General features: G+C 37.6%; 12 protein-coding genes across 12 annotated transcripts; 9 read left to right on the forward strand and 3 right to left on the reverse strand.

Annotated features, from left to right (window-relative positions):
* Positions 1–19: 19 nt before the first annotated feature.
* Positions 20–2,831, reverse strand: FDP41_005418 (uncharacterized protein; the record flags this gene model as incomplete). Its single annotated transcript, XM_044708940.1, has 2 exons — positions 20–1,963; positions 2,028–2,831. 2 exons carry the CDS (start codon positions 2,829–2,831, stop codon positions 20–22), a joined length of 2,748 nt encoding a protein of 915 aa, XP_044560137.1.
* Positions 2,832–3,200: 369 nt separating this feature from the next.
* FDP41_005419 (uncharacterized protein) lies at positions 3,201–3,602 on the forward strand (the record flags this gene model as incomplete). Its single annotated transcript, XM_044708941.1, has 1 exon — positions 3,201–3,602. One exon carries the CDS (start codon positions 3,201–3,203, stop codon positions 3,600–3,602), a length of 402 nt encoding a protein of 133 aa, XP_044560138.1.
* A 214-nt stretch (positions 3,603–3,816) lies between these two features.
* Positions 3,817–5,127, forward strand: FDP41_005420 (uncharacterized protein; the record flags this gene model as incomplete). Its single annotated transcript, XM_044708943.1, has 1 exon — positions 3,817–5,127. One exon carries the CDS (start codon positions 3,817–3,819, stop codon positions 5,125–5,127), a length of 1,311 nt encoding a protein of 436 aa, XP_044560139.1.
* Positions 5,128–5,302: 175 nt separating this feature from the next.
* Positions 5,303–7,210, forward strand: FDP41_005421 (uncharacterized protein; the record flags this gene model as incomplete). The annotated part of the gene is made up of 3 exons (XM_044708944.1): positions 5,303–6,247; positions 6,508–6,579; positions 6,635–7,210. 3 exons carry the CDS (start codon positions 5,303–5,305, stop codon positions 7,208–7,210), a joined length of 1,593 nt encoding a protein of 530 aa, XP_044560140.1.
* Positions 7,211–7,326: 116 nt separating this feature from the next.
* On the reverse strand, positions 7,327–8,061 carry FDP41_005422 (uncharacterized protein; the record flags this gene model as incomplete). The annotated part of the gene is made up of 1 exon (XM_044708945.1): positions 7,327–8,061. The coding sequence occupies one exon, from the start codon at positions 8,059–8,061 to the stop codon at positions 7,327–7,329; it is 735 nt and encodes a 244-aa protein (XP_044560141.1).
* Positions 8,062–8,310: 249 nt separating this feature from the next.
* FDP41_005423 (uncharacterized protein) lies at positions 8,311–9,720 on the reverse strand (the record flags this gene model as incomplete). Its single annotated transcript, XM_044708946.1, has 1 exon — positions 8,311–9,720. One exon carries the CDS (start codon positions 9,718–9,720, stop codon positions 8,311–8,313), a length of 1,410 nt encoding a protein of 469 aa, XP_044560142.1.
* A 656-nt stretch (positions 9,721–10,376) lies between these two features.
* Positions 10,377–12,842, forward strand: FDP41_005424 (uncharacterized protein; the record flags this gene model as incomplete). Its single annotated transcript, XM_044708947.1, has 1 exon — positions 10,377–12,842. One exon carries the CDS (start codon positions 10,377–10,379, stop codon positions 12,840–12,842), a length of 2,466 nt encoding a protein of 821 aa, XP_044560143.1.
* Positions 12,843–13,132: 290 nt separating this feature from the next.
* Positions 13,133–14,002, forward strand: FDP41_005425 (uncharacterized protein; the record flags this gene model as incomplete). Its single annotated transcript, XM_044708948.1, has 1 exon — positions 13,133–14,002. One exon carries the CDS (start codon positions 13,133–13,135, stop codon positions 14,000–14,002), a length of 870 nt encoding a protein of 289 aa, XP_044560144.1.
* Positions 14,003–14,247: 245 nt separating this feature from the next.
* On the forward strand, positions 14,248–15,807 carry FDP41_005426 (uncharacterized protein; the record flags this gene model as incomplete). The annotated part of the gene is made up of 1 exon (XM_044708949.1): positions 14,248–15,807. One exon carries the CDS (start codon positions 14,248–14,250, stop codon positions 15,805–15,807), a length of 1,560 nt encoding a protein of 519 aa, XP_044560145.1.
* Positions 15,808–15,923: 116 nt separating this feature from the next.
* Positions 15,924–17,399, forward strand: FDP41_005427 (uncharacterized protein; the record flags this gene model as incomplete). Its single annotated transcript, XM_044708950.1, has 1 exon — positions 15,924–17,399. One exon carries the CDS (start codon positions 15,924–15,926, stop codon positions 17,397–17,399), a length of 1,476 nt encoding a protein of 491 aa, XP_044560146.1.
* A 405-nt stretch (positions 17,400–17,804) lies between these two features.
* FDP41_005428 (uncharacterized protein) lies at positions 17,805–19,387 on the forward strand (the record flags this gene model as incomplete). Its single annotated transcript, XM_044708951.1, has 3 exons — positions 17,805–18,409; positions 18,629–18,954; positions 19,164–19,387. The coding sequence occupies 3 exons, from the start codon at positions 17,805–17,807 to the stop codon at positions 19,385–19,387; spliced, it is 1,155 nt and encodes a 384-aa protein (XP_044560147.1).
* A 277-nt stretch (positions 19,388–19,664) lies between these two features.
* On the forward strand, positions 19,665–25,195 carry FDP41_005429 (uncharacterized protein; the record flags this gene model as incomplete). The annotated part of the gene is made up of 10 exons (XM_044708952.1): positions 19,665–20,056; positions 20,110–20,275; positions 20,334–20,406; positions 20,468–21,246; positions 21,303–22,273; positions 22,317–22,962; positions 23,012–23,222; positions 23,274–23,946; positions 23,999–24,882; positions 24,969–25,195. 10 exons carry the CDS (start codon positions 19,665–19,667, stop codon positions 25,193–25,195), a joined length of 5,022 nt encoding a protein of 1,673 aa, XP_044560148.1.
* Between the last annotated feature and the right edge of the window lie 19 nt (positions 25,196–25,214).

The raw sequence follows: 25,214 nt of genomic DNA on the forward strand, positions 1-25,214 counted from the left end.
TCAAATTTTGGCGCAAACTTTATTCGTGGTGGTGGTGATGCTGCTCCTCAGCGCCTTCTTCCACTTGATGCTGATCATTGGCCTGTGTCGCTGTTCTTACTCCTCTCCTGGTGGGAGTTTGAGCTTGAATGGTGACAATATACCTCACAAATATCAGTAACAAAAATCCTCCAATTAATAGAGCGAACAGATAGTCCTCATAACTGGCGATCCAACCCTTGAATAACTCTGAAAATGAAGCAGGATAATCATCGTCATCGTCCAGAGATGAGTCGTCTTGACCATTAATGGTAAATAAATTAGAAATGTAATCTTTGGCAAGAGAAAATCCCCAGTGCACATAAAGTTTGCCAAGAGCCATCAATACTGGAACATAAGCCACTGGATCAGCTTCTGCAGCCATATCGTAGTGTCGTTTTGCCAAATGGAAATCTTGTGGCAAACCCTTTCCATGTTCATGCATATATCCCAAGTTGAACATGGCTTGAGCATTGTTGAGATCTTTTGCCCTTCTGTAAAAGTATAGACTTTTTTCGTATGATTGTTCCAAATTCTCAGCAGAGGACGAAGAAGTCAATGCCGAAGATCCATAATAGTAATAATCTCCCACTTTAACATATGCATCCACATTTCCTTGCTCGGCAGCATGTTGGTGCCACTTAATGGCTCCCTTGAACTTTAACAATTCTTGCTTTTCCTCAGTCAAATCCTTAATAATTTCTTCAAGACCATATCCTCTATCATACATGAAAGCCAAATTTGCTTGGCCAACTTCAATTCCTAACTCTGCAGCTTGCATATAAAGTAACAGGGCAGTATGTTGATCTTCTCCATTTACATAGTTTTCAAATGCTGTTTCCATAACGGATGTCCACGAAGCTTTCTCTACAACTGATTTGTAGAATTTCACAGCAACATCACAATTAGGGTTCGTTCCCAGTCCATACAGGTGCATATTACCGAGTTGGTATTTTGCAAGCACCTGTCCATGTTGTGCTGCAATCGCAAAATGTTGAAAAGCTTGCTTGTATGATCTTCTGACTCCCTTTCCTTCCATGAAGAGTATACCAATGTTGTAGTGAGCTTCAGAGTTGCCAAGGGCAGCACTCTTGTTAAAATAACCAGCTGCCTTCTCATAATCTTGTTCAATGATGACATTTCCTTCCTGGTCAATAGCTCCCTCCAAATACATTTTTCCAAGTCCATTCAAAGAGGATGGATCTTTTTTATCTGCTCCCTTCTTGAAGTATTTGTAAGCTGTTTCGTTATTTCTTATCACTCCATCTCCTTTCCAAAACATATTACCTAAGGCACCATATGCTTCATATTCTCCAGCCTCAGCTGCTTGCTCGAAAAGTCTTCGTGCAGCTTCCACGTTTTGTTCCACTCCTCTAATTCCATACAAGTTCGCATAACCAACAACGAGCATTGAAGAGGACGATCCTTTGCTTGCTGAATATTGGTAATAGTCCATAATATCTTCTTGAGACTGTTTGTTGTGAATTGCAATTTCATCATTCAATCGAACATGATCAATTAATGGCATCTTACTATCTTCGAATTCAGCTGCAACATCTTCTGCTGCCTTTACATAATAGAATGCTGCAGTTTTACATGACTTTGGAACACCATGTCCAAATAAATGTCTATAACCGAGCGCAATATTCGCCCCAGTGGTTCCATCTAAAGAGCTGTAAAATAAATACAACAGAGCTATTGATTCAGTGTTATCCAATTTTTGTGGTAAGTTGTTGAAAATGATGCTGTACTTTTTCTTCATTTCAGCAGGTTGTCCATACAAATCGATCAAAAGTTGCTTTACATTTGAAATATCTTTCTCTGTAATTAAATTGTTGCTGTAGAGCAAGGCTGTCTCAAATTGAGCCATTGAATTTCCTAGAGCAGCAGAGAGAACATAATACATTTTGCTCTTGGTGAAATTTCTAAATCCGAATTTATCGGTCTTTTGATGAATTTGAACAGTGAATAAATGTCACATAATTAGAGTAAAAATAATTAGAACATACCTTATACACAGTAGCTAAATTATACATTGCAACGGCATTAGATTTGTCTTCAGTTAATACATTCTCATAAATATGAATTGCTTTTGCTACTTCTTCTTTGTTGTACCTCTCAAGATCGGGATTTAATATTGATTTTGCCTCTAATAATTTGGAGGTCAAGCTTTCTTCATTGTTTGTTGGTTCTTGGCCACTCTTTTTTTTCTCTGCATCAATTCTTTTTGACATGAGCTTTCTACGGTAGGTGATCCTAACTTCCTGTTTTCTTTTATATGGTACTAATTCATTTGGCTCTAAGAATGAAGAATAGTCGAGTGGTTTTGTGATTTCATCATAGCTAATAGTATTGTAATCTTCCGCAACAAAATTGAAGTTAATCTCATCAAATGTTGCCTTTGATGTTGTGGCAGGTTTTGTCTCAACATTCGAAGCTGCACTCTTCGAAGTTGTTGCAGACTGATCGTCTTTGGATTGCCCAAATTGATTTTTGATTTGACCCAAAACCAGTTTAAGTCGGTCTCGTAAGTCTTCGGGTATATCATCGAGAGCATTTTCGTCATCATTTGCGTTCAATATGATGACTTTAGGTTCCTTCTTGATGCTTTCTTCTTCTACTTGTTCCGAATCTTGGCTTTTTTTCGTTTTTTCCACTACATTTTGATGTGACTGAACAATGAAAAATACAATGATCAAGATGGAAATAAATAGTAGGGTTGTGGTGATGTTGCGAGATGTTGGTGTCCTTCGTAGACGAGTGGTGATGGTGGAATTCGGGCAAGCCGATGGCGATGAAAAAGATGTGCTCATTTTTATTTTTAATTTTTTGTTTTCTAACACGTGTTAGGTGCTCATGGTTTCAATCCTTGTTTTATGATGAAAAGAATCGACGAAGCTGTTCTCTCATTACAAGATCCCCTTACATTTCATTTTCATCTAATCCCAAAACAAAAATGTCAACATTTTGATCGAACACCAAGCCCGCCTTTTGTAGTTCAAATAACATTCTCCAAAAAAATAATGACCTCTGAGCAATCAATAAAGGTTCTGGTTGTTGGCCCAAAGAAGAGTGGGAAAAGTGCTATTTGCAATTTTCTAAGCGGATACAAAGAGTTTTCAAATGAATATAGGCCAACGATGGGACTGAGAATTTGTGAGTGCGAGAGAGAGATGCCATCCATGGAAAAAGTTTCTGTCGAATTGTGGGATGTTTCGGGCGATCGAAATTTTGAAAATTGTTGGCCTGCCATCATGAAAGATGTTTCCGCATGCCTAATTGTATATAACCCTTCTAACATCAATCACGTGAAAGAACTAGAGTTTTGGTATAAAACATTTGTGCAAGGATGTAAATTGAAGGATGAAAATTGTTGTATTTTTGCTCATTGTACTTCCAGCGAGGATTTGACAAAAGAAAACCCCATTCCGAAACTGCCCAAAAGTATGACGAAAATTAATGCCATTCTAACTAACCTCGATATTCCTGATAAGGAGAAAATATTTGGCAGCTTTGATCGGCTGGTTCAAAATGGATGGAGAGAACAGAAAGAAAGCGAGGAAAAGATGGTGCTGCAACAATAAAGCCGTTAAAAAATAAAAAATATTCGACCTCTACAGAATGCAGGGCCTTGATGATCACGAAGACGAAACACAGAAGTATGTAATGATCATGTTAGTTGAGAACCCTGATTACTATATTCTCTTTAATTCATAATTATGGAATATTATCATCTCAAGGAGCACGTTGAATCCAAGAACTTTAAGGTTGGTGAATTACATTAAGGCGAGAAGAAGAATGACTTTGGAACAGGAGGAGAATACGAACAGCCATTCAGGTAATGAGAACATGTCAGACAAAATCAATTCTCATGCAGCAGAGCTTCTCAGAAGTAATAACTCTCACGACCGATTCCTTGAAATGAGTTTCAAAATGGACGACCTAAGACAGCAACAAGAAATTGAAAGAAGAAACTATGAAGGCATGTACAATTACAGCTCACCAAGGAGCCCAAATGAAGCAAGCAAAGATCTTTCGCACAAACCTGAACTCAATTCTCTTTCGTTAGAAATTGCATCCCGATTACCGACCACATCAAAGGAAAGATTGTTTTCGCCATCCTCCAAACCTCCGACCTCTCCACGTCTTTTAGACGAATCTCATTATACTTTTAGACCTCAAATTAACAAGAAATCGGAAGAAATTGAACTGAGCAAACAACATATAGGGTTTGAACAGAGATTGTACGAAATGTACAAAAAAACATCAAACACTCAAAAGAAAATTGAAGAGAAAAAGAAAGAACTGATGGAAAAAGAACTCGAAGGGTGCACCTTTACACCAGATGTTGCTAAAACCATCAACAAAATCCATGTAAAAGGAAAGAACATTGAGGATAGAACCATGATATGGGAAATGAGAAGACGTCAGAAACTTCTCAAAGGAAAGATGGAGGTCGAAAGTAAAGAGATGGAAGGATGCACATTTTCTCCTAACACCCAACGATTGAAGTTGCCTTCTCCCAAAAGCTCTGGTGATCCATTAGGTTTTGAAGAGTTTTTAAAACGTCAGAGACAGGCTAGAGAAAAGAAATCTGAACTAGAGAAAGTTTTTAGAACAGGAGAGAAATGGAGAAACCAAATTACAATACCCAAGGAATTTTCTTTTGGAGCTAAGGAAGGAATTAAAATTAAGGCCCTTCAAAAACCTGTCACCAACGATCAAGCCAACAAGAAAACAAATCATTTCAATTTATCGATGGATCAAGCTTCTGAACCATTGATGTTTGTTGGAGACGGATCTTTACAATTTGATGAAGATAACGAGAATCTAATCACAACAATCTCAACCAATCACGATGGAAAAGATATCACAAATGAGTCTGGAATCAGCGACATTCCTCCTCAAGGCTTGTTTTCAAGCAAGACCTCAGTTACCATTCTAGACGGAGGACTGAACGAAAACAACTCCACATTACCATTAACTCCCAACTTTTCGTTTGGAGCTGACTCAATCAACTCTTTAAAGCTATCCAAAGAATGGATTAGAAGAAGTCAACTTAAGGACGAAAAGAAGGACTCAACCAGCACAAACAGTTCATTCAATTAATGATGATAGTTCTTTGTATTGTAAAATCGGTGTGAACATAATAAAATTCTAAAAAAAAATCAAAAATACCGTCTTGTTGTTTCTCTCTCAAAGAGCGACTTAAATTTTGATCACAACAATTTTGTCTTCTTTTACATCAACAACAACAAATTCTTCACTGCTTTTTTTATAAAAGATGTCTAATATGAACGATGATATTGACATTATGGATGGTGATACCACCTTGACCCGAGAGGAAATTGAATTGTTGACCGAAGAAGAGTTACAAGAAATGGGTGTAACCAGAGAGGAATTACTTGCGCAATTAGAAGAAGGAAAGGATGAACCATTCCAAGAAGAGGAAGAAGTTGAAATTTTGACACCAACATCTCCTGCACTGGAGGAAAATCCAATCACAATGAAGGAAATTCAATTTATCACTCTCGATCCCGATCAATTAATTCAACAACAACAAGAATTAGTGAATGAAGTTTCGAACGTTCTTGGTGTTCCTGTGGGCGCCTGCGGTATTCTTTTGAGAAGTTACGACTGGAACAAGGAAAAACTTTGGAATGACTTTTTCGAAAATAAGGAACGCGTGATAAAGAAAGCAAACATCAATGTGAACGATTTCAAAATTTATCAGGGCGTTCCCGGAAAAGAATATGAATGTAGTGTTTGTTTTGATACCTATGATGGTTCAAATATGTTGGCTATGGCTTGCAAACACTATTTTTGCCAGGACTGTTGGAGGCAGCACTTAATCACAGCCATCAATAATGGAAATGCTTGCTTGACAGCAAGCTGCTTAGAGAGAGGATGTACAACCTTGATTATTGAAGCTTTAGTGAAAGAATTGGTCCCTCCCGAAAGCTACAAAATTTATTCCAAATATTTGGTGAGAAGTTTTGTTGAGGACAATCCTAGAATCAAGTGGTGCCCAACTCCAAATTGTGGTAGAGCTGTCTTTTGTCCTGAGACTACTGTCGATGCTGTTCAGTGTGGCCATTGTAACCAAAAGTTTTGTTTCAAATGTTCATGTGAGGCTCACGTTCCAGCAACATGTGCACAGTTGAAAGCCTGGAAAAAGAAGGAACAAGACGAATCGGAAACGGCAACTTGGTTGACAGCCAACACAAAGGTATGTAATACGAATTGACATAATGTCCTGTTTTACTTTTATCCTGTCATCATAATGTATTGAATATTTTGTGACTGCCTTTGTGGATTTTATAATATTAATTATTGTTATTATTTGATTGATCGATCTATTCATACATCGCATATCGATTGCCTTCTTATACATACCTTTGTACTCATCAATATATTTATGCCCTATTTCGCAATACATAATCGGAATGATCTCCTTCGTACTCATCAATATTTATTCCCTACTTATAGGACTGTCCAAAATGTAACAGATCAATTGAAAAGAACGGAGGATGTAACCACATGACCTGTTCCCAGTGTAAGGTAAGTTTTCTTCAAATGGTGGAAATGTGTTCAAAAGAACCACAATGCCAAATAGCATGAATTCTGTTGGGTTTGCATGGATGATTGGTCCACCCACGGAAGTGAAACTGGTGGTTACTACAAATGCAACAAGTACAAGCCAGAAGACTTGAAGAAGAAATTGCATGAAGATGAAAGAGAATCAGCTCGTGCTGCTCTTGAGAAATACATGCACTATTTCACCAGATATGCCAACCATGACAAGTCTCAAAAGTTTGAGCGACAATTGCGTGAAAAGACTGAAGAAAAGATGAGAGAATTGACTCAGATGAATAAGTACAGCTCGTGGGTAGACGTAGAATACATTCAAAAAGCTGTCAACACTCTTATTGAATGTAGAGGTAATCTTAAATACACCTATGTGTACGGATATTATCTTGAAGAAGGTCAAGAAAAGAATTTATTCGAATACCTTCAAGAAGATTTGGAAAGAGTTACAGAAAAGCTTAGTGACATTCTCGAAAATACACCTGTCGATAGATTTAACCGAGATGAAATTATCTCAACCACTCGTTCAGCAGAGACTCGCCTCAAGCACTTGATTGAAGGAGTTACTGGCGGTAGCAAACTCACAGCCACAGAGATGTTTTAATATCAGTTGTATTCCATCGAATAAATTATTATTGTTTCAAAACTTTCTGTAATATTTCAGTGGCAGAGAGTAGAACATGTTGTCTTTATTATTCCAATTTCTGTTCATGCAACCTGTTACTCCACATGCACTCTTCTAATGTGTTGCTGAGAACTTTCTAAGGGTAACCCACTACGAATGCCAAACATTTTACCTGAATAAGTAAATAAAAAACAAATTCGCAGGATGCAAAATACAGAGGAGAGTACAGTAAGAACAACAACTTGAAGAATGGGCCACAAGCTTGCTTTGGCTCCTAGTATATCACCTCCCACCAACATGAAAGCGTTTGGGAGGGCATCTTTAAGAATAAAATTCCAAACAAGTCCAATGTTCAGGAGGTCACCAATACATAATCCAAGGATGGTCCAATGGAAGAGTGAAACACTTTCAACCATGTAAGCCAAGTTCGACAATGCCAATTCCTTGTAGCAATGCCTCAAAATCAAATGGTGAATGCATCCAAAAGCAAACAGTAACAGGCCAGAGAATCGAATTTGAAAGAAGACCAAATTTCTTAAATCATTATTTGTTGTTAAGGTCATGTCAGCAATGTTGGTGGTCGTAGAAGTTGTGGTAGTCGCTGATCCTCCTACAAGCAATAATTCAACTAAAGGTTGAGGCATGAGGCATCCAAGCACAAAACGACTATTGGAAAACAGCATGGCTACCAAACCAAATAACATTTCGAATATAATAGGTTCCCAATAAATGACGGTGAGGAAGGTCTTTAGAAAAGGTGTGAGTTTGAGAGAGACATTGGAAGAAGTCGATAAAGAAGAGGGGCCAAGAGAGCCGGTTGGAGAAGACATGGTGATGGTATCACACAGCAACAGATCGATCAGTGTTGACCTATTTTAAATCAGATGTGATTTTCAGATTAAATTTCTGTAAGAAGCTTTGTTCTTAACAGGTTTCCAAATTAAAGTAATTCCTTAAATTGAACATGAATGAAAAAGAAATTATCCTTTTACATGATGAGCTCAATACCTTAATCAGACACTAAGGAAGTGAGGTTTGCTTTCGGTTGTTGTGTTCGTTCAATAGAAAAAGATACAAGTTTAGTGTTGAGTGTTAATGTCCAACAAATAATTAATGGCAGAAGCTCGATTTCCACATCTTAGCATTGCATTTCTTGCCGTATCCTCAGAAAATCCCAAGTTACAAATAACCTGAACATCACTTTCAAAATCTTTGTTTGGTTCCTTGTTTTGAGAGAAAGTAGGTCGTGATAATTCTCTATCGAGCTCGTCCAATTCTTGATCCAAGTTATTGATTTGTTGCATATTTTGGGTTGGTTGAGAGTAACTTTGGGAAGATGTTTTTGGATATTGATTATATTCAGTGTAAGAAGATGGATTAAAATTAGTGGTCGATCTCATATAAGAAGAAGGTGGATTCATGACATTGTTACTTTCCATAGAGAACCCCTTATTCTTTTCTGTGTCCTTATTTACCGTGATGTCACGTTGTGGAGAGACGATTGATTGAGAGGGTTGATACTGAGATTGGCCACCAAGTGGAATAGAGCCTGAGTTCTGGTAGCTTGATAGGTTTGAAAAGCCAGTGTAGGCTGAATATCCATTGTTGATCGACGCATTCAAGTTGGAATTCAAATTTTGGTTTATGTTCATCGATTGTGAATTTTGTTGTGGTGGCTGGTTTGTCATTGGTGAAATGTTATTCGAGTTATTGTTGTTGCCAGTAGTAGTAGTGGTGTTGAGGTTGGTTTGATTTGCAGTTGAGTTCTTGTTTTTCAATCTTTCATAATTCTCCAATTCTCTCACGGCAGATGGATCTTGTTTCTTGACAAAATCCAAGATTGCAGACAATTTCAGATCCATATATTGAATTTGTTCATCGATTGCCAATTTCCATTGCTTCGTTTGTTCCAAATGTTGTTGAACTGTTTGAACAAGCATATGAATAGCCTCATTCTGTTGTTGAGAGGATAATGGTTGAGTATAGGGAGTTGATGTTGGTGGCTGTTGAGTTGTTGTTGTTGCTGTTGTGGATGGAATAATCAACACAGGCTGGCTGTATGAACTACCAGGTGGAAGTATAACAGAGGTAGTTGGCAGATTAGTTTGTGGGGGAAAATTGTGAGGTGGTGGTGGAGGTGGTTGATAATGTGGCACTGGTGGTCTTTGATTGGAGGAGGGTGGAGTGGAGGTTGTTGAGCTTCTCATTGGATTGTTTTGTCTTGAAGAGTTGTTGTTATTATTGGTATTACTGTTATTTGTATTGGAAGATTGAGGTCTTTGAGTGGTAGTATTGGTATTTGATCCAACCATCGGATTGTTGTTATTATTATTGTTTGGTTGTGGTTGTACGCCATACACGACGCTACTGTTCATACGGGTATTGTTGCTGTTATTGGCATAAAGAGGAGGTTGTCCGTAAGAAATTGGAGTTGTTTGTCCGTAACCGTAACTATTGGATGGGTCGTAATAATTTGAATTATTCATCATGATGATGATGGTTGTGTGTTCAACAAGTTTAGATGAGGATCAAAAACGAAGGTCGTATCTCGATATTTTTTTTTTGATCTTCCGAAGAGTGAAATTTATTCTGAGCATTAAAAGGAAACTCTATTTAGAATCGAAAAGAAGAATTGATTTCTATTTGCTGAATAGAAACCAAGAAACCAACTCACAATAAACCAACCCATTCATTCATTGCCTTAATGATGGTGCACCAAGAAGAATCTCAACCAACGTAATCTCCATTTGTGTTTACCTTATATTGAACTCTGATTGCGTGAAATGCATGTTCAAAAAAAGAAAAAAGCTGAACGACACTTGCCAAAAATCTTTTTAGGGACATGGCAATTTCTCGATGACAGTTGCCAGACCGACAGATTCATCCGTCAGTATAGGATAATCCCGTATTCTAATTTAACACAAGAAAAAAACGACAATATACACGTGAAATGAAAGTTTTGACTGCTTCAACAACGGAACATTCCTTCGACTTGTCTTCCCCGGAACTAGCACACGACACTTATCATTCAGAATTGCAGACATCTTCCGATTCAGTATATACTTGTTTCCAATGTTCGGAAGAAGGCTTCACTGAAGTTGCTACTTGTTTTTGTGAAGATTGTAAGCTTGAGGCCTCTTTGAGGATGACTGCACCCAATAACAACAACAACCACAACAACCTCCATCATTCGTCAAGCAGCAAAGACGCATCCTCCTCTCCTCATCCTTCTTCTTCTTGTTGCGATTATTACTTTTGCTCTTACCATGGTGTGAGACATGCCAAAAGCCATCCTCATCATGGCGTTACTTCTCTCCACAACAAGTCCACTACGAACCAAATAGAGGTCATTCATTCTGCCTCCGAAACAAACTCCTCGTTCAACACGAACCTCAGCAATAACCACAATGGATGGATGGTACACTCGTTTTTTTCCAACAATGGTTCTAACTGCGGTTGCTCGTTTTCTTCCCACTCCACAGAAGATGGTTCTTCTCAGAACATTCCAAGCCACAACAACAACAACAACAACCATCACTCGTTGTTCAATGATCAATATCTTTCATTCTCACCCTCTATTTCTTATTCCATCCCTCCTCGCTTGTTCCAGAGCCATCCTCATCTCCATAATAATAATAACACCATCCCCAACACTCCTCCTCATCATCGCCATCATTGGCCAGAGAACCAATATTCAATGATCAGTCCAAGACACTACTTTGGATTTCCAATGTGCAACGAGCACCACATTCCCATCAACACCTACTGTAGAACTTGTGAGAAACTCATTTGTTCAGTTTGTGCCTTGGTCAAGTCACATACCGGACACATGTTTGATTTAATTCAAGAGGTGGAGTCGAGAGAACGTCAAGAAATTCAAGAGAATTTACAAGTGATTAAGCAAGAAATTGAACATTGGGAGGATGAATTTCAAACATCAGAATCTGACTTAGAAAAGACCATCACCCGAATTGATGAAATGCAACTGAAACTCTCAAATAAGGTTCAATCGGTGGTGGATGAATTGAAAAAGAAGTTGGATGAACACTCGAGAATTATCAAAAACAACATCGAGGAAGTTTGTGAGGAGCAAAAAAACGTCGTTCATTCCATCAAGAATCTGAAAAAACAAATCACTGACCTTCTTTCAGAATTTGACCATTTAGAGGAAATGAGTGGTTTTGATTTGATTGAGAAAAAATTGTCACGTGTTAGCTCTATATATGCATTGTGTGAACGAATGAAAAAAGAATTTCCATACGAATCTACTAGACAATTGTACGATATGAAAATTGACATTGATCCACAAAGTGTGAAAGCTGCTTGCGAACAAATTGAACAACTCTCTCACATTGTTAAAATTGAACCCATGTGTATGAATGAACATTCCAATGTTCCAGATTCAATGGAAGAAGAAAAAAAACAAACCCTCATATCCATGAAACAGCCACTCTCCTTATTGTCCATTAAGGATGGACGCTTTAACTATGAATCAGTGGAATTTATTGGAAATGCGTCAAAAGGAGCCTTTTCGAAGGTTCCTCTCAAATGTCCAACCGATGTGGCCATTTCATATCTTCACTCATGCATTGTGGTGAGCGAATGGGGTCAACAACAAATTCACCTATTTGATTTATTTTCAAAACAACACAAATATGTCTTTTCCATGCCCTCTGCCCCCAGAAATTTAGCTGTCGATCCAAACATTACTCAGTATCTATCTATTGTAGTTTCTGCCTCAGACAATCTCGTGTACAAGTATAATATCGTCATACCTCATGTTTCTCCTGTCTCGGCGTCAAACCTTTCAACAATGAACCACCACATACCAACCATCTTGAGTAAGGATCGAAAAACTGCCACCAACTACGACCACATGTTGGTTTGGATCTCTGGAAAGCAGATGTACTCTCCTTCGGAGTCACACAAGTTATTCAAGTATCCAAGAGGAATTGCTGTCGAGAAAGCCATTCGAAACCTCTCCAATAATTATGAGATTTATGTGTGCGATCATGGAAATCATCGAATCATTGTTTTGAATTCTGTGGATGGATCTTTTTTAAGAACTATTGGAGGAAGCTCTTTATACGTTCACATGAATGACTCTACAATATCTTTCTCTCGGGATGCGTCTTTGACCTTATCTTTGGACGATTTATCATCTTCGAACAATGATACGAATGCATCCAATGTGCAAAAATTTAAAAGACCTTGGGGCATTACTATTTACAAGAATAAGTACTTGATCATTTCAGAGAAGCGAGGAAATAGAATTCAAGTTCTTACTAAAGAAGGAGAATTCATTGCCGAGTTTCCATCTCGTCAAGAACAAGAATTAAGTATGAACAATTCTGTTAAAATTCTCAAACCTAGAGGTTTGTTAGTGGATCCTTCCAATAAGAACAATGTGCTAATTGTCGATGGAGGAAATCACAGACTTGTGATGTGCGACATTCGAACGGGGCAAGTCTTGTCATTGTTCGGTAATCTAGGTCATGGTATGAATCAATTCAATGAGCCTCATGGCATTTGTCTGAATGAATTGACAGGAGAAATATATGTAGCGGATTGTAACAACCATTGCATTCATGTTCTCGGCCCAAAGGTATGAATTCGGAGAGACTGCGAGTGTGTGGTGGATCGCTTGGAGTCGATCTTCTTAAGAATGCAATTTCAAATTATATGAAACAACATAAAAAAATTGTCTTGGCCAAGTGTTTGGTTCCTTTTATGATTCCGAACACGAATTGCACTCTTCAACATTTGGTATCAACGGTTCACACATCATATATTGAAATATTCCAGCATTATCATAACTTCTGAAATTATTAATTATTGAAATTAAATAATCATTCATCATATTTTAATAATAATTATAATAATACTAATAATAACATCAAAATGCCTCTCATCATGATGGTTGGTATTCCATGCAGTGGAAAGAGCACACGAGCAAAAGAAATTGCGGAACACTTTAAAAAAGTTTCCGATGTGAAAGGAAGCGTCATTGTGATTTCTGATGAAGATCTTGTGGAGGACATTCATGTCGCTTACAAAGATTCCTTTAACGAGAAACAAACAAGAGGAAAGGTGAAGGCTGCTGTTGAACGAGCTCTCACCAAAGATGATGTTGTGATTGTGGACTCTTTGAATTATATTAAGGGCTTTAGATATGAATTATATTGTATTGCAAGATCATTGAGAACTCCACATTGTGTCGTGTACTGTGATGTTCTCAACACCTTGCCAAATCATACATTTTTGTGGAATAAGGAAAAGTTGTCAAACAAATATTCTGAAACATTTTTGATGGGAATGGCCCAAAGAATGGAAGTGCCAAGCGAGAAATCGAGATGGGACTGCCCACTGTTTAGTTTAACACCTGACCAAGCAACACCTGTGGAACAAATTGAGGAAGAAATGTTACGACCAAAGAAAACTATCAAACCAAATACTGCCACATTACCCATTCATTTGAGCGAAAATACATTAATGTATGAATTAGATAAGATTACAAATGAGATTGTGACACTTATTATGGACTCAAAATCTCTTCACATGCCAGGAGATGAAATTCCAATTCCTGCCAGTTATGGCCTAACAAAAGAACAACAAAACAAACATCATTTGAAAATGCCTGGTCTCTCGGTCTCCATGCAACAGTTGAGAAAGCTCCGAACTCAATTTATTAAAATGTCCCAAATGCACCCTCCAGATACCAAGCAAAAGATTGTGACTGGCTTTGTAGATTATCTGAATGAACATGCATAAAATAAGATGTAGAGACAAGAGTAAAAGATGATCACTTTTTCGACTTGTTGATCCAGTGCTCATTGCAGCAGCAACACACTTTTCATACTCCAATGCATGATAGAACAACCCATTCTGAATAGGAGAGCTCTGTTCGATCGAATTGAACCAATGCTCCACCTTTTTGTTGAACAACCACAGCGAAAAATATTCAATCCGTTCATCAAAAAAATATTGAACATCTTCCTCCCGAATAAAATATCATCATGGGCAAAAAAGATAAATCATCCTCCTCCTCATCATCAAAAACCAAATCATCATCAGAGGAACAATCACAACTTCCAACCAATTTGGAAGTGAAAAAGACTGACTCTAGTGAATTCCCTCTCTTGTTGAAGAATTTTGATGAGTTAAATGCTAGAACCGGACACTATACACCCATTCCAGCTGGTAACACACCAACAAAGAGAAAACTTGATGAATATCTCAAATATGGTGTCATTAATTTGGATAAACCAGCCAACCCTTCTTCTCACGAAATTGTTGCTTGGGTAAAGAAGATTCTTGAAGTTGAAAAGACAGGCCACAGTGGTACATTGGATCCAAAAGTTACCGGATGTTTAATCGTATGTTTGAACCGTGCCACTCGTTTAGTTAAATCACAACAAGGTGCTGGTAAAGAATACGTTTCTATTTTGAAATTAAACGGAGAAGTACAAGGAGGAGTGAGGGCTGTTGAGGAAGCTTTGAAGACATTGACTGGAGCCGTTTTCCAAATGCCACCAGAAGTATCTGCTGTTAAGAGACAATTGCGTATTAGATCTATTTATGATGTTAAACTTTTTGAATTTGATCCAAAGAGTAATATGGCTGTTTTCTGGGTCAAGTGCCAAGCAGGTACCTATATCAGAACTTTGTGCGATCATTTAGGTTTATTATTGGGAACTGGAGGTTCAATGTTTGAATTGCGTCGTGTGAAGAGTGGAGCTTTGAGTGAAAAAGATTTCCTCTATACCATGCATGACGTTTTGGATGCTCAATATCTTTACAAGACCAACGGAGATGAGAGTTATTTGAGACGTATTGTAAAACCTTTGGAAATTTTGTTAGTCAAGTATAAGCGTATTATTGTTAAGGACAGTGCTGTTAACTCAATTTGCTTTGGTGCTCAATTAATGATTCCTGGTGTTTTACGTTTTGACGATTCAATTGAAACTGGTGAAGAAGTTGTTCTCGTCACCACCAAGGGCGAAGCTATTGGTATTGCATATGCAGTTATGACCTCAATTCAAATTCAAAGTATGGAATATGGAGTTGTTTGTAAGACAAAGAGAGTTATTATGGATCGTAACACTTATCCAAGACGTTGGGGTTTGGGCCCTGTTTCCAAATTGAAGAAGGAGCTGATTCAACAAGGAAAGTTGGACAAGTTCGGCCAACCTAATGAAACTACTCCTGATATTTGGTTGAATAATTATCGCGATGTTTCTGCAAACAAATGGTTCTTTTTGCAAAAGCCAGCAATTAATGCTGCTCTTGGTAAGAAGAGTGAGAGACAAGAAGTTTTGGATCAAATCAAACCAAAGAGTGTTGGAGGAAATCAACAACAAGAATCTAAGAGCAAGAAGATTGACTTGAAGAAATCAACTCCAAAGAAAGTTGAACCAGTTCAAGAAGATGATGAAGATGAAAAGAAGAGAAAGAGAAAAGAAGAAGAATCCTCTGAGTCTGAACAAGAAAGCAACAATGGAAAGAATAGTAGCAGCAGCGACTCATCAGATTCCGACTCTAGTGATGATGAAGCCCCAAAGAAGAAGAAGAAATAAACCTGTTTATTGTCAAATTCAAATAACACCAACCACCAACCAACAACATTCCTCACCAGTCAATTTTATCAGCAAAAAAAATCCGTATTGTAAAACTCTAAATTGGTCAAAAAAAAATGCTGTCCAAACTCACTTCATCCAACAAAACCCTCATCAAGTCTCTTCTCCATCATCAACGAAGAGGATACGCCACTTCGGCTGTTGAGTCCGTTTTGGATCAATCCCTCTACACTCCATCATATCATCTTCCAAAAGAATTAACAAAGGCAGCTGCTACACGTGTTACCGTTCTTGATAATGGCTTTAGAGTTGTAACTGAACCAAAAGTTGGAGAAACGTCGGCCGTCGGTGTATTCATTGGTGCTGGTTCCAGACAAGAAAACGTACTCAACAATGGTGTTGCTCACTTCTTAGAACACATGTACTTCAAGGGAACCAACAAGAGATCAAAAGTTGATATTGAAGCTGAACACGAAAGAACAGGTTCTCTCTTGAACGCCCACACATCTCGCGAATATACAGCATTCACTATACAATGTTTAAAGAATAATGTTGATAGAAGCGTTAACTCATTGTCTGAAATTTTGCTTGATAGCAAATTGGATGAAAAGGAAATTGATGCAGAGAGAAGCGTGATTCTACTCGAATCCGAAGATGTCAGCCAAAGCGTCGAGGAGTGTGTCTATGACGAATTGCATAGAACAGCTTTCCCTGACTCTGGTCTCGGCTTGAGTATTTTGGGTCCAGTAGAAAACATTAAGAAGCTTTCTCGTCAACAAATGATTCAATACCAAAAGGATTTCTACACTGCCGAAAGAATGGTTTTGGTTGGTACTGGTAATGTCGACCATGATAAGCTTGTCAAACTTGCTGAACAAAACTTTGGACATTTACAAAGTGCAACAAGAACACCACGCCCACTCGCTGAATACCAAATTACTCCAGAATATATCGGCTCAGATGTCAGAGTTGAAACCGATGAAGTCAATGGTTTGCAAGGTGCTATCGGATTCCAAGGACCAGGTCTTGCAAGTGGTGATATGGTTGTCATTAACTTGATTCAATTTATTTTGGGTGCTTTTGATATTTCACAGGGCGCACCAGGCAAATATGCTGCTTCTAACATGGCTCAATATATTGGTGAACAAGGATGGGCACAACAAGTTCTTCCTTTCCTCCATGGTTATTCTGATACATCATTGTTCGGTGTTAAATTTGTGAATGATGGAGGCGAAGATACCGATTATTTGATGGTTGAAATTTTACGTCAAATGACTCGTCTCTGCTATAAGGTCACAACCGCTGAATTGGAACGTGCAAAGAACTTGCTCAAGCTTTCAGTTTTGTCTCAATACGATGGTACCTTGAAGAATGTTTTGGAGGAAGTTGGTAGACAAACTCTTTTGTTCAACCGAAGACCATCTGCTGCAGAAATGTTTGCAAGAATTGATGCTATCACGGTTGATGATGTCAAGCGTGTTGCAAACACCTACATTTATGACAAGGAACCAGTCCTTGTTGGTGTTGGTTATACTAAGGAGTTCATTGATTATTCATGGGCTCGTTTGTTCACATCTAGCATTCGTTTGTAGATTCCTTAACCATCTTTCAATAACACCCTCCCACACCAACCTTCAACAACACGCCAGCTACCTTTAGAGCGATTTTGGGTAACATCAAATAACCTGCCTTAATAAAGGGAATTTGAATCCTTGCGATTCGTCCACTAGTCAATTCCATTGTTCTTCGTGCACAAAAGGTACTCAGTCAGGGAGGTCAACATTTTGGGTCAATCAGCTTTCAAACCCTGTCAAGACAAAATCCATTAAAAAAATTAGAGTCACTGAAGTCGAGAGGAATCTCTGTTTTGTGCCAACTGCTCATTCGCAAGACCTCTGCTTCAAAAATTGACTTGCGTCACTGGTGACTCATTGTTACAACATCATCGATACATTCAATTTGATCGGAGCTCAAATTATTATTAAATCATCATCAAAATGTCTTCAAGTCTGTCGTGGGGCAATGTACCGCCAGTTCATAATCAACAACGAACAAAAAATCAAAATACTCTTCGCCAATTAATTGTTGGAACAAAACAAGAGACAACAAATATCAATAACAACAATGATTTGTCACCTCTATCCAACCAAACTCGTTCCATGAATTCTTCTGATTCCGTTGATGAATTTGTTGGTCGAGTTACAACGCTTTCCAAACAAGTCGAACAATACAAACAATTATCCAATCAAAGAGCTCAACAAGTTGAAATTCCATCAATTTCAAATGGACAACAATTAAATAATAATGGAGGAGTTTTCAATTCGACAGCAAATGACACTCAAAAGAAGATTCGAGCATTAAGACAATGGTGTACAAGCGAAGCCAACGAATTGAAAAAGATGTCCAATCGAATTGGTTCTAAACTTGCTTCTGAATCGAAAATTTTGATCGAAATGACAGGAGGTACTTCAAGCGAACAACAAAATGCAAGCGTTGGAGGCAATGCACAACAAGAAAATGCCATCAAATACAATCGAGTGAAGAACGATTTGGCTAAAACGATCTCTGTATTGAAGGATGTTATTCGTCGTGATAAGGAATGGTAAGTTGATACGTGTGCTTTTGAATGTACATATGCCTAATTCATTCATTCATGCATGTACGTACATGATTGTCGTGTCTCCGGTGTTGGCTCATTTCGGTGAATTTCTCTAACTGGAATCGATCAAAAAACATCCTCCTCCTATGGATCTTGATATGACCATTTGAAACACTATCACCACATCATCTTTATGAACGCCATCTTGTTCATTCCTTCTAGGATTACACAACAAACCAAACAAAAACAAGAGCAATATGCATTAATTTCCAACAATCACCAACATCATTCTCATTTTGATGAAGAAGAAGAGATGGATTATGTGGGCAACGCTGAAGAACATCCACTCCTCCAACGCGGTAGTGGCAAACATTCACCTCAAGTATCACAACAACAACCTCTTCAAGAGTTACAACTCAAAGAAGAAGGAACTTTGGTGTCTTGGCAAGAAAGTACCCTAAATGTTGAGATGAAAATAGCCATGGAAGAGTACGAGGATTTGAAGCAATACCAAAGCGAGTATTATGAATTGCATCATTTGGTTACAGGTAAGTGGATGTAATATGATTATTCCATCTCATGTTATTGTTGAATCATTATTACTGCTTCATATACCTCTACTTGTCTTTTCATTATGAATCTCTACTTGTCTTTTCATTATGAATCTCAATGATCTTCTTTTCGTCACCACTACGCACTCAAAATTGAACAAATGCAAACACGTCCATGTGGTCTTCTTCTTTGTGGTTGCTCTCAGAGTTTGCCTCACTGGTGGATGAACAGGATCCAATGCTAGATACCATTCATTCCAATGTGATTACCTCCAAGGACAATGTTGAACGCGGAGTAGAGAGCCTCAAAGAAAGTAACAAGTTGAGAAAGTCTCAATCGAGAATGATGTGGATTGTGATGGGACTCATCTTATTGACCATCTTGGCAGTAGCGTTGATTCTCATCTTTGGAAAGGGTGTTATTTATTGAGCTCGATATTGAGAAATGGTGATGGCACAGCAAAAAGTAGATTTTTGGTTTTTTATTCTGAGAAACATCCTTGTGTAGAGAATATACAGGTTGTTGTGCTACTTGTTGTATTCTGTGAGAAACATGAGAATATATGTGTACTGTTATTACAAATTATCTGATTCAAAAAACAAGCTTCTCCAAAAAGTGTCGGAACAATTTTCTAATCAACGCCAAGCCGATTATTTCGTTAAAATTGGCGCCATCAGCAAATTCGAAAATTCAAAAGAACAAAAAAATGTCCCAAGCGCATAGCCATTCTCCCCATCAGCAAAACATTCATCAACATGTTGAAACACTCCGATCATCATCAACCACATCATTGATGGCTAACCAGGATCAAAACTCATCCAATGGATCGTCCCACAGATTCATTCCGAACGTTGTGGATCCTTTTCTTCCTGCTTTCTGTGCTCAATTTTCCATTGTGAACGAGATGCCTCCTTTGATGTTTAAAGAACAACCTGTTTTTAAAACAATGGACCAGTCAAAGGATTTGTACACTTACAATTTACTTCAGTGCCCACATCACAACGAAGACGTTATGAAGTGGTTGAATTGTGATGATTCAAACCTTGTTGAAGGCCTTCATCAAATATTGTCAAACAACCCGAAAAGCAACGAAGAAATGTAAGTACAACAAGACATTCACCACACACTTCATTCACCATCGAAACTCCCAGCATCCTCAACCAAAATGGAGCCTTGCTTGACCAGAAAAATCTTAACGCAGGAAACAATTCAACACTTTTAAATGCTTTACTAAAATATCAAGAAAACAAAGAAAATATCATTATCAACCCTGCACCTGTTTCAATGGAAAACCAAAAGAAAAACACCTCTCAAAAGGTAAGTTTATGGCCTTTTACGAATTTAATGATTCAGCACATAATTCGGTTGACTAAAGGAGCCTCCCAAAGTAACGTCCAACACTACACCAATCAAGGTCAGACAAAAACGACCAGCCAGAAAATACAAGAGTATGTTTTAACTTCTAAATGATGAATTTCAGAACTTACATTTAAATATTGTTGCGAGAAGAGGTTGAATTGAACTTTGAGGAAGAGCCTCCACTCAAAGATGAAAAGGCTGACCAAAAGCCACAACCAACGAAATCCGCTCAGCCCTCTTTAAAGACAGTCATTAAAGCAGACTTGGCACCTAAATTGGACGATAATGAGAACATTATTGGTGCTCTCGATGAGCTGTTTGCATGGAGCGACTTTAGAGAAAGCGAAGATGAACTGGTCCAAGAAAAGCTTCTAAAAGACGTTGAGGTTGAGGTTGAACTAGGACAAAAGAACAATTATCTCAAAGATGTTCCAACAGAGAAATTAACCAAGTTACTGAATGTGCTTGAGTCTCAAGTTAAAATTGGATTAGAAATGTTGAAAGCAGTAACGGAAACTACAAAAGAAGAGCTTATTAGTTCCTTAAAACAAGATCGAGAATCTTTAAATATTTCATGTAGATGTGCCATCCTTGAACTCACAGTTATGGCAGGAAAAGGCCTTTCCAAGGAAGTTCTTTTAGAAGAATGTTTTGACACAATTTTAGACTTTTCCAAAACTATCTTGAGAAAGTACATATATCCCATCGTTGAATCTGAGGATATACTGAAAAAGAAGTCAAACAAAAAGTTTAGTTGCAACTCTGAAATTATTCATGTGTGCAAAATTTTCAAAAGACTGGATAAGATGCTGCGAAAACAAAAGCTAAAAGATGAGTTTATTTTAACAATTTCTGATATTGCTGTTTCCACATTTTTTGTGAATGGTATTGACGAGATTCAGCTGTCATTGCTAGGAGTAATTACAAAGGTATGTAAGGTAATTTTCTTAACAAAATCAAAGGTAACTATATGTCATTACTTTAGATATTTTCTTCGTATGCGGAACACAGAGATCAAATTTTAGGCGAAATTACTGTTTCCTTATTGAGGCTTCCTGCTCACAAGAAAACAGATAGAAGGTTTAGAATCGCTGAGAATTCAACCTACATACAAATGTTCACTTCTCTCATGTTGCAACTTATTCATTCATGCACAGATGTCAAAAATAAGGAAACTTCGATTGCACGAAAGCTTGTCTTTGGGGACGAGAATACAGACGAAAATACTTCAGATAATGAGGGAGAAGATGATGACATTATGAAAGATGACACACCAGAGTCAGAAGATAGCATTCTAGAATCTTATGAACAAGCAGTTCGTTGTGCAACTACGTTTTCTGAATATTTCATGGAGAGATGTACAAAGTCAGAATCTGTAGACGGTGACAACCGTTTAATTATTGAACATTTTGTTGAGGATTTATTGGTTGTTCTGCCATTACCATCATGGCCTGGAGCTGATTTACTCTTGCAAGCTCTGGCGAATGTATTGTGCAACAAGTACTTGTCCCAAAAAGATGTAGCAGACAAGTTCCGTCAGTTGGCTCTCAAAATTTTGGGAAAGATTGCAGCCCGTACTAAAGAATTAGAATTCAAAAATTCCGAATTTATGAAGGAGTACATGCTAACAATGGGTTGTGTTGAAGACGATGAAGCTGAGAAGAAATCTCAAGAGGATCATCCTTTTACTACTCCTCAAAAACCAAAATCATTTACTGAAAGCCCAACCCAAAAACTACAAAATGAGTTTAAGAACTTATTCCAGCTAGATGAAGTGGATAAGATGAAACTATCATTATTTACATATTTGTGTACTCAAGAAAAGGGCGAGCCAATGTTAGCCTTTGCAAAACAATTTATTGTATGCCAATGGTTTTATGACGAGCGTGAGATTGAAAAGAAAGCTCCTTTCTACAAGTCACTTTTGAGTAGAGACGATTCAGACATTTCAAACTCGTAAGTATCATACAATACTCGGATGTATGCTAAGTATTATTAGGAGTATTCAAGCGTCACACGCAAAGGACTTATACTTAAACGTCATTTGTAACAGAACCTCAAGTGTGATTAACAAGTTTGACTTTGTATTTGGACAAATTATTTCAGAGCTCAAAGATGAGAAAGCAAAAGTTAGAGCTGATGCAGTTAAGGCTCTTCAGACAGTTATCAATATTGATTCATCCGTTCTAATGAAAAACTATGTACAGATGGGAATAAGAGAGAGAACTCTTGACGAATTTCCAAGTGTACGAGAATGTGTCATTGACCTTATTGGAAATGCCATGATCACGTTAAAGAGATTTGAAGACTTTTACATTAGGATCATACTTGATAGAGTCAAAGTCGATAAGGCTAAAAGCGTTAGAAAGAGAAGTATAACAATTCTTGGAGATATTTGTACTCATATCACAGATGATGGAACTATTACTGAAATTTGTAAGACCTTGGCAACGAGATTGAGCCATCAAAACAAAGAAGAGGATAACATCAAAGAACTAGTTTTGAAAACATTCACAAAACTTTGGTTTGACAAAAACACTTCGGAAAAACTAAAAATTAGCGGCTTGCAAATTGTTGATGTGATTGGAAAGCAAAACATTGATTTCAAGCAATATAAGGATCATTGGCTCTATCAAATCATTAAGGTACGTGAAAAACAATCTTTAGTTCTTTTCTGTTAACCTTTATTATCAGATGTCTTCAGATTCGAAAGAACATGAAAAGATTAAAAAGTCTCTCTCCATGATTATTGAGCCTCTACTGCAACATATTATTAAACTTGCAGGAGAACCACTAAATCTAGACGTCCCAAACAGATCAAATATTGCAACATGTATGGCTGCTCTACATCTAATTTGTTTAGCGGATTATTCTTTGCTTTTACCTCACTTTAAGACTGTGTCCGGTATGTATTTTTATGGATATTCTTATTCATTAACATCTTAACTCTTTTTAGTGTATGCAAATTCAGGATATCCAGGACCAGTAATTTTCCATGCTGTTTCAATGATAGAAAAGATTTGTCCTTACATCAATAAGCCTGAACCAACTTATTGCACCAAGCTACAAAAAGAACTTCTTCAAACTATTTTTTCTTCACAAGGAATCAAACCAGAAACAATTGATGCTTGTATTGGTTGTCTTTGTGCATTTTTGAGAAGAACCAAGAACTCTCAAGAAATTTATAAAATACTTACAAGAATTGTACATCTCATGGCAGTGAATGAGACCAATTTGCAAAATGATGCAACAACAGCTAGATTGATTTATGCAGCAGCTTTATTTTGCAGGTATCATGATGTTGATACAATTACGGATATTCCAGAAAATGTAATTCATCCAAATCTCAAACCAGGTAGCGTTGCGACAACTATATATAGTATAATTATTGGATGGATGTCACAAGGTACTAATTTACTAAAACAAAAAGCTGCAAGGTCTATTGGATTCCTTCTCATTCGACAACCAAAGCTTTTCCTATTGAAACAGAGCCAAAAGATCATATCAGAATGTCTTAACAGCCCAAATAAGGAGCTTGTAATTCAAGTGGTGCTCATGTTTAAAGACTTTTTGTTGGCAGAAGAATCGAAGTTGAGTGCAGCAGGCAATCAAGATAATGTAGATGCAGGGTAAGTAATTGCAGAGACTTGAGTTATGTAATAAGATTTTACATTTTCTTAGTGTGACATCAACTCTTATGTCCAGCTACATAGATTCCATCATCGCGTTGCTGGATGATCCAACTGATGTCATCCGATTAGCTACTTTAGAAGTTTTAGACCTCACAGTGCAACAAGGGCTGACAATTCCTTCTAGAATTATGAAGTTTATCATTGCTATGGAGTGCGACCCAAACATTGAAATTAGAGAAAAAGCTCACACTCTCAATCTGTATTTATATGACAGATTCGCTAAGGCCTTTATTGGTGAACAAAGACATGGATTTCTCTTATCGTATTCTCATCTTCAAAAAATTAATGAGGGAACAGTGGTAGTGAGAGGTGTCTCTGCAGCTGCCTCATCCAATGACGAAACCCATAGTGTCTTCAAGGGTGCATATTCATTTGTAGGAGATTTTCCAGCAGAAACCAAGAAAAATATCATGTGTGATGTGGTGAAATCTATTTTCAACTTGTTAGAAACATCAGCTGACAATCTTGCGTTACTTAACCAAGTGAGCTTTATGATTGAAGCATTGACTTTTATACAGTACAAGACACTTGCTGAAGTTGCAGGAATGGTTTGTACCATACAAGAAAAATTAGATACCATTGGTGATAGTTATTGTGAAGAGTTGAAGACTCAAATCAAGAAGGATGACAAGAATTTGAAATTGATTCATAAGAATATCGCATTAGCTACATCTCTTTGCTTCTTAATTCAGTTCAAGAATACATTGAAAATTAGATATAACTTGAACAATGCAAAGATGGAAGATTATTTGACTGATCCAAAATCATTCCAGAAGAAGACCATTTCTTCTGTCAAAAATTCAATTCTTTTTGACTTCAAGACAACCTTACCAAAACTTCGCCAAGTACTCTCTAGTCCAGTATTTGAAGAAGGTACTGTTACCGAGATCTATAAATGGGCAAAGGAAATAATCAAAGGGCACATGCAAGATGGCTTGCATGTTGACGTTACTTCAAAGAAAGGCAGAAAGAGACAACCTGGCAAAAAAGCCTCAACAACAAAGAAAAGGCTACAAAGAGAAAAAAGAAAGATGAAGACGAATGGGACTCTGGTGAAGAAACTCCTGAAGAAGTTGTATCGGAACCTGAAGAAGAAGAGCAAGCAACGAGTGAGGCGGAAGAAGAACCAGAGCAAGAGGAAGAAGTCGTTCAAGTTCGTACCAGAAGAAAAAAAGCAAAGAAATAAATCGAGATATGCATTTAAT

Source organism: Naegleria fowleri (assembly GCF_008403515.1).
Source record: "Naegleria fowleri strain ATCC 30894 chromosome Unknown tig44, whole genome shotgun sequence".
In the NCBI taxonomy this organism is placed as follows: domain Eukaryota; phylum Heterolobosea; class Eutetramitea; order Acrasida; family Naegleriidae; genus Naegleria; species Naegleria fowleri.